This window comes from Arachis ipaensis, chromosome B05, assembly GCF_000816755.2.
Source record: "Arachis ipaensis cultivar K30076 chromosome B05, Araip1.1, whole genome shotgun sequence".
NCBI lineage: Eukaryota > Viridiplantae > Streptophyta > Magnoliopsida > Fabales > Fabaceae > Arachis > Arachis ipaensis.
Window position 1 is genome coordinate 138,469,421 of NC_029789.2, and position 9,173 is coordinate 138,478,593.

The following is a 9,173-nucleotide window of genomic DNA, read 5'->3' on the forward strand; positions in this document are numbered from 1 at the left end:
ACATTCCAGAAAATGAAAATCAGCACAAATATGTTACAACCATACATGGGGGAACTGGTCGGCTTCTCGGGAGCACGAGTCTCCATCTTAGGAAGCGTCTGGCTGAAAATAACCTTAGGAGAACACCCGCTTTGCCATACACGAGATGTGCAGTTCCTAGTAGTAGAATGCCCAAGCCCATACAATATGATCTTGGGTAGGCCATCTTTAAATTCTTTTTGTGCTATAGTTTCAATCGTCCACCTTTGTGTAAAATTTCAGGTATCCAACAATACAACAGCAACAATACATTCTGATCAAACACAAGCCCGCAGGTGCTACAATGAGAGTCTAAAGAACGAACCAACGACCAACTATAAGAATAACAGATCAGAAGAACCTCATCACGTGGTTAACATCTCACCAATGGCCGAGTTAGATCCTCGGGAAGATCCACAAAACAGACCTTCACCAACTGACGACCTCGAACAGGTACATCTGAACAATAATCATAGCCATATAACTTATATCAGTCACTCACTCCCTGCAAGCACCAAGGAACAAATCATCAGCATACTTCGAAAAAATGCTGACCTCTTCGCATGGACCCCAGCAGATATGCCTGGCATCGATCCCAAACTAATATGCCACAAACTACAAATTGACCAAAAGATCCGGCCTACAGCTCAAAAGAAGAGAAACATGAGCAATGAAAAGAGATCGGCCTGTCAAGAGGAAACACAGAAGCTACTCGCAGCAGGAGGGTTCATACGGGAGCTCAGGTTCACAACATGGCTCTCAAACGTGGTAATGGTAAGAAAACCCTCAGGTAAGTGGCGTATGTGTGTTGATTTTATAAATCTGAATAAAGCATGTCCAAAGGATGCATACCCCCTCCCTTGCATTGATAAGTTAGTAGATAATGCATCAGGATATAGCACCCTAAGTTTCTTAGATGCATACTCTGGATACAATCAAATACTAATGCACCATAAAGACCAGGATAAAACGGTATTTATAACTGAATTGGGAAATTATTGTTATAAGGTTATGCCTTTCGGCCTTAAGAATGCAGGTACCACATATCAACGACTAATGGACAAGGAGTTCAAAGACCAAATTGGAAGAAATTTAGAAGTTCACGTCGACGATATGGTTGTAAAAACAGAAAAGCAACAGCACCACGGAAATGACTTGGAAGAAATATTCGAACAAGTCAGAAAAAATAATATGCGACTCAACCCGGAAAAATGCGTGGTCGGAGTAACCGAAGGAAAGTTCCTTGGGTTCGTACTCACATGCAGAGGCATCGAAGCCAACCCAGAAAAGTGCAAAGCAATAATACAAATGCGAAGTCCCCAAACAATAAAGGAAGTCCAGCAGTTAAATGGCCGACTAGCCGCATTGTCCAGATTTCTCCCTTCAATTTCAACACAATCTCAACACTTTTACAACATACTCAGAAAGCAAACAAGGTTCAACTGGAACAACGAGTGTGAAATAGCTTTCCAGAAGCTAAAAACAACTCTATCATCTCCTCCAGTCCTACAAAAGCCCAATCCAGGTAAGCCTTATTAATATATCTATCTGTTACTACTAACGCCATAAGCTCGTCATTAATGACAGAAGTAAACGAAAAGCAAGAGCCATTATATTTCGTGAACAAAACGCCGAACTAAGATACTCAGCAATGGAAAAGCTAGCGTACGCATTGGTAACCTCAGCAAGAAGGCTAAGGCACTATTTTCAAAGCAACAAAATCATAGTCAAAACAAATCAACCTCTACGTCAAGTCCTAACAAGACCAGAGGTATCCGGTAGACTAATCAAGTGGTCTATCGAACTCTCCGAGTTCGACATTGACTATGAACCAAGAACAGCCATGAAAGCACAAATATTAGCCGACTTTGTGGCCGAGCTATCAGAACAGCCGAAGCAACAACACACATGGGAGCTATATGTCGACGGCGCATCCAACAACGAAGGCTCTGGAGCAGGGGTATTACTCACCAACAAGGAAGACTTGCAACTCGAGAAATCTATCAGATTCACATTCCAGACAAGCAATAATCAAGCCGAATACGAAGCACTGCTCGCCAGACTAAGACTGGCACAATCCCTTAACATCACCCACCTACAAGTATACTGCGACTCACAGCTTGTAGTGCAGCAGGTAACAGGCCACTTTCAGGTAAAGGATCAGCTACTAGAAAAATACCACAGCTCGGTAAAGAAACTCCTCACAAACTTTCATTTTATACAAATCACACACATAGCTCGGGAACATAACACCCGGGCAGATGCACTCTCAAAATTAGCAACAACCAGGAAGTTTATAACTGATTCTGTTATATCTCAACTAACACTCACCAATCTAAGCTTTAGTAGCAAATCGATATTTTCAGTGGCCAAGGAAGAAGATTGGAGGGCGCCATACAAACAATACATACAATCAGGAAGGATCCCTACAACATCAGATACCAAAACATTCAGAAGACGTGCAGCTCCCTTCACTATGATTGGAAATGAGCTATACAAAAGGGGATTCTCCCAACCTCTTTTAAGATGTATCAACAAAGAAGAGGCCGAAGATGCTATGAACGAAGCCCACGAAGGGGTATGTGGCAACCACATAGGAGGACTAAGCCTAGCATCTAAAATAGCAAGAGCAGGATTCTATTGGCCATCCATGAAGAGAGATTGCATCAACAAAGTCAAGAAATGTGATAGCTACCAGAAGCACAGCTCGGCCATCCACAATCCGGCAGAGCAATTACACACATCGGAGGTAAGCTGGCCTTTCCAAAAATGGGGGCTAGATATCCTCGACCCATTTCTAAAAGCACCAGGACAGGTAAAATACTTACTTGTAGCAATATATTACTTCTCCAAATGGATAGAAGCAACTCCATTAGCAAAAATAGGAGCTGATAAAGTAAGATCTTTCATTTGGAAACAAATCATTTGCCGCTTTGGTATACCACATCACATTATTACTGACAATGGTCGGCAATTCACCGACCAAAGTTTAGCTTCTTTTTTAAATGAATTCCAGATAAAACACCATTTCTCGTCAGTAGAACATCCACAGACCAATGGGCTCGCAGAAGCCGCCAACAAAGTCATTCTCAACTCTCTTAAGAAGAAACTTGGCAATGCAAAAGGAGAGTGGGCCGAGTTAATACCAGAAGTACTATGGGGTTATAACACGACAATTCAATCTACAACACAAGAAACACCATTTAGATTGGTATATGGAGCAGACGCCATGATCCCAGTTGAGGTCTCAATAACGTCAGCACGTAGAAACCAAACATCAACCGAACAAAACGACAACATCCGACGTACAGAACTCGACACCATCGACGAAGACAGAGAGAAAGCCTGAATAAAACAGCTGGCAATGCAACAAATAATTAGGAAAAAATATAACAAGAAAGTACAACCAAGATCGTTCAACGAACAAGACCTCGTCCTTCAAAAAATAGAGGAAGCAAGAAGACAACATGCACACGGAAAACTAGCAGCTTCTTGGGAAGGACCATACCGAGTTATCAAAGTACTCGGTAAAGGAGCATACAAACTACAGACACTAGAAGGCGAAGAAGTCCCAGGAATCTGGAACATTTCCTCTTTAAAGTCTTACCTATCTTAGAAATGATAGGGACATGAGGATATACTCTTTTTCCTACCCCTAGAATTTTTTCCCATATAGGGTTTTGTCTGGAGGAGGTTTTAATGAGGTCTCTCACACCCCTATCAAACAAACATGTACAAACTATTCATGTGAATAACAAAACAATACTACCAAATCCATTCATTTCAAAAAACTAAAACAAAGTACAAACATGGTCCACCAAACCATCAAAATGTCAACCACAATTCCAAAAGAAAGCAAAAGGTTTTACAAACAAAACAAACTAAAGCGTGATAGACTTCTTCAGTTTACTTTCCCAACAGAAGCACTCCCGTCCCCCTTATCGGACAAAGCTTCATCATCAATCAATTGACCATTACTAACAATCTTCGTAACATCTAACTTACTAACATCAAACGAGGGAGATAACACTCCTATATGAGCTATAGCACGATCAAACCCAAGGGTAAAGGCTGATAAAACCTCATCCTGCAACTCGGGAACCCGAGCATTTGCCTTTTCAGCCTCCTCAACTTTTGACTCAAGAGCTCGCCTCACCTTCTGAAGCTCAGACTCTGCAGTCTTCACCTTCTCCTTCAACCCCCTCACTTTAGTCTTAAATTTCTCAGCCCGATCATCCCTCTCTTCCAAAGACTCTTTCAGCTTCTTAATTGCATCAACCTGATCACCCTCCAAAATAGCATCCAACTCCGAAGTACAACCAATAGAAAGAAGCCTAGCCCCAATCACCTACGAAAAAAGGAATCATCACAAACCAAGCATCTACAATAGCAAGAAAGGCAAAGAATACTAAGAAAATATACCTGCAAATATCGAGCAACCCCAACCTTTCCCGCATCATGAATTATTTTCACATCAGAATCCACCTGAGCAACCTTGTCAGCCACAGCCATAAACAGATACCCAGGGGACCACAGAGAATTACGCGGCCCTTCCTTATAACCATGGAGAACCACCTGACTTTCATAAGTAGCACTTATCTCCTCAGAAGTAAAAATGGCAGAGCCATCCCTCATGGCAGTAAGGTCAACAACCTTTGGTGAACCATCACCTCTCTTCCTCTTAAAACTCCCATCAAGCTTCCCCACACCTCCCTCACCTTCCTTAACCACGTTGGTAGAGGACCCCTCCTTTTCTTTCTTTTTGTTCTTCGAAACAAAAGCCTTCAAATTCGCCGTAGTAAGCGTGGAAGTCTTCTCACCTACACAACAAACACAGAAACCATATAAGATAAAAAGCACCAAACCTCAGCAAAAACCACAAAACCTACAAGTTACCTAGATACTCCTCCAACGCCTCCTTATCCCCCTCAAGCTTCAGAAGAGTAGACGTAGAAAGTAAGGAAGAAGACGACATTGCAGACATCAAGAAATTTAACAGCAATTCTTCACTAGAGACCTTATTTTCGCAATCTAAAACTTGATTGGGCTCGGGAAACCAAAAAGATTGGAAATCTCTCCTCAAGCAACGTATCCAAGAAGAAGGGATAAAAACCTTCAACGATTTAAACTTTTACAAACATTTCTTTAAAATCTTTAAAAGATTGTTTGTATAAAGAAAAAATCCCACGACCCGGATGTCCACTCAAATTCACCCACCCACCCCTACGAACACCCTTAGCTTGAAACAAAGAGAAAAATACACCAAGCGAAGGATAACATTCCAAATGATCCATCAGACTTTCAAAAGCCCTAACAAACGCCCAAGAATTTGGGTGCAATTGTGTCGGAGCACAGTTTAACTGGTGTAAAACCCCGCACTCGAAGTCAGTAAAAGGAAAACGTACACCAAGTTCAGTCAGCAAACACGTATACATATAGAAGTAACTCCAGTCAGACCTTTTCTCACAAACCCTATCATTCTCACTACAGGACAGAAACCTAACCTCAAGATCATGACCACGCCTTACCCAGTTAGCTTCATTCAGTTGTTTCACAAGCTCATCATTACAAAACACGGATACATGTCCCCTAACATTATTATCAACCCAGCTATAAACGTCACCCTCATCAATAGCAATAGTACCTTTTTTCCCCATTTTTTACAAAAAAAAGAAAGCAAACAGACAAAAACAATTTGCTAACCTTTTTTAGACATGACGCGTCCCAACAGCAAAGTGATGAACTTCAATGCAAACACAGCAACCAGTCAAAGAGACAACCACAACTCCCAAGACACCCACTATCCCACGTTCCATAAAACCACCAACAAAGGAAGCGGGAACGAAAAAACACACTGCGCATCAAAGCCCAACAAACAATAGCCCAACAAAAAAAAACAAGTTGAACTTGGGGGCTCCATTACGGTCAACAAAGCTTCAAAAAGCCGAAAACACAATAAGCTCAACCCGTTTTTTCACAGGCCAAGCTTGGGGCTGTGATCCATACCGATATACTCGGCTTCCAGAAGCTTTGACCGAGCTTATCCACAAACAGAAAAGGTCGAATCTGAAACCTACGAACCTAACCGATAATATCTGAATCTTTCAAAAACTAACCAAGATATAAGGGAACAACAGAAAATATCCATAACAGCCCTACTATCAAGGTCAGTATAACGGCGAAACCACTAAGCTTTCTCGACTATATAAAGTCACCCCCTAACCCCACTAGGGGATAGGATACTCCCTCTGATCTCTTCTCATCTAAACGCTTAAGCACAAAACACTTTAGCTCACCTAATACTCTTACCTTATTCTCTTTTAAAGTATTCCTTGTTATCTTGTGATATTACTGACTTGGGCGTCGGAGTCCCTTTTGCAGGTTCTACGCCGACCACGCCCCGTTCCCAGAGAAGACGTTTCGAGTTATAGGAGGATCATCGAGCCCAACCATAACCGAGTTATACGTCGGAGCGCAGGAGTCATACTCTTGAGTGGAACAAATTGTATTGACAATAAAAATTTTATTTAATTTATATTATTATTTAAATTATAATTTTAGTATTTTAATTTGTTAGTTAGATAATTTAAAAATTAATTATATTTTATAATAATAAAGTATAATTATAAAAATTATTATTATATTATGTATATTTTGTCCCCACTCAAAATTTTCTAGATCCATTACTGATACACACACGCCTCAAAAAAGAAAAAATGAATGAAACAATGCAAGAAGTTACTGCTGTCACCACTGTCACAGTAGTCGCCCACATGGAAGAGATGTATAAATGCTGCTACTGTGTTTATGCTAATTTTTTATCATAAGATGAAAATGGAAAAACATGCGAGAAAGCATCACACGCGCTTCATATAAGGTCATTTGCAAACCATGTGGCAATGCATTTGGTAGACGTAAAATACTTTAATGTTCATCAATTGAAAGTAATTAAGTCTAATTTGAGTAAACAATTTAAATTTTTAAAAAAAAAAATTAAGAGTCACTTCGACCCTTATCTCTCATTTCCGTGAAACAACACAACCCTTCTGTGAGTTTTGCCGTTAAATCCTAACGGAAATTGCTGATTTGACACGTTAAGCTGGTGAGATGGGCATTAAGTGCCAAATAATATAATTATAATTTGATTTGGTAAAGTTTTTAATTTTGTTAAAACAGTTGATAAAAAGTACCATCACTTTTCTTGATAAATTAGGATTACTTTGAAAAAAAATCTAGCAGAGAGAGTACGTACTCTGTCTTCAGGAAAAATGAGAAAATGAGAGAGCGTCATACATTAGAATTAGCGTGTTGACTTTTGTTTAATTATGAGAGATCACTGTCACAGTAGTCGCCCACATGGAAGAGATGTATAAATGCTGCTACTGTGTTTATGCTAATTTTTTATCACAAGATGAAAATGGAAAAACATGCGAGAAAGCATCACACGTTTCATATAAGGTCATTTGCAAACCATGTGGCAATGCATTTGGTAGACGTAAAATACTTTAATGTTCATCAATTGAAAGTAATTAGGTCTAATTTGAGTAAACAATTTAAATTTTTTTAAAAAAAAAATAAATATAAAGTCTTTTGTTAATAATATTTTAAATTATTTTGTACTTAAATTTTTAATTATAAAAAAATGTTTCTCTTTTTTTTTATATTCTTCTTCTAATAATATAATTATAATTTGATTTGGTAAAGTTTTTATTTTTTTTAAACAGTTGATAAAAAGTACCATCACTTTTCTTGATAAATTAGGATTACTTTGAAAAAAAATCTAGCAGAGAGAGTACGTATTCTGTCTTCAGGAAAAATGAGAAAATGAGAGAGCGTCATACATTAGAATTAGCGTGTTGACTTTTGTTTAATTATGAGAGATGCAAATACTATAGAGAAGGATATGTGTGTGTAAGCTAAGCACTAAGCATCACATACACCCCTCCCTCTGAGAAGGATATGTGTGTGTAAAAATATGCTAAGCTAGGCTGTTAGATGCAGTTATATTCCCTCCCTCTGAGTCAGTTAGTTCTCCCTTTCTGTTCTGTATGAGCTGGTAAGAGTAGTTGCTCTACAACTAACTTAGTTAGTCTATATAACTTGCAATTGCAGCTTGCACTGATTGAATACAACAGAATCACATACTTTTCACTCTAATTCACTTTCAATCTCCACTCATTCTCTTCTTCACACTCTCAACATCTCTATCAGTTCTCTCTTCTTCTCAAGATTACTTCACAAGTTTCTGATATCCTTTCATGGTATCAGAGCTTGGTCCAATGGCTACCAGCGAAAACTCTGCATCAGCACCACGACAGCTACTTGACAATGGAGAACTCAATCCAGGATACCAGAAATGGAAGAAACAGGATGCTCTATTGAAATTCTGGTTGCTATCTTCCATGACCACACCATACACAATGCTTGCTGCTAGGAGTACAGTACTCTGATTATCACAGTATGCCAGAGGTGCTTCTGGAATTGACCACTTTAGCTCTCCTATTAGACCTTTTATCCAGTTCTGCCAGTGCTCTGTACTCAGCCTCAGTGCTTGACCTGGCCACCACTCCTTGCTTCTTTGACTGCCAAGATAGTAAATTCCTTCCCATGAAGACACAGAAACCACCAACTGACTTTCTGTCATTTGGATCACCAGCCCAGTCTGAGTCACAATAAGCTGTGATCTTTAGGGATGGATCCTTATGAATTTTAAGGCCATATGCAGCTGTACCTTGCACATATCGCAGTACTCTTTTAACTAGTTTCTAGTGTGCCTCTAGAGGAGATTGCATAAATTGTGCAACCTTGTTTACACTATAGGCCAGGTCCGGCCTTGTTACAGTGAGATATTACAAGCTTCCCACTACAGAACGATAGAGTTGAGGGTTGTCAAACACAGCACTTCCAGTGGCCTGAATCTTAAGAGTTGAAGGTAGTGGTGTTGCACATGGCTTGCAGTCATTCATGCCAGCTTTTGCAAGCAGGTCCTGCACATATTTGCCTTGAGACATCATCAGGCCTCCATCCTCAGTCCTGGTCACTTGGATGCCTAGGAAGTAGTGCAGCTCTCCCATATCCTTTAATGCAAAGGCTGAGTTGAGTCTTTGGGTGACTGCAGTAAGAACTGTTGGACAGTTTTCAGTTACAATTATGTC

At 39.8% G+C, this 9,173-nt stretch overlaps 1 protein-coding gene across 1 annotated transcript; it reads left to right on the forward strand.

The window, feature by feature from the left end:
- LOC107641282 lies at positions 1,670-3,367 on the forward strand. The gene has a single exon (XM_016344777.1). The coding sequence runs from the start codon at positions 1,670-1,672 to the stop codon at positions 3,365-3,367; it is 1,698 nt and encodes a 565-aa protein (XP_016200263.1).

Bases quoted from the DNA above. Each gene is read 5' to 3' on its own strand.
- LOC107641282 (XM_016344777.1), top strand. From the start codon at position 1,670: ATGGAAAAGCTAGCGTACGCATTGGTAACCTCAGCAAGAAGGCTAAGG.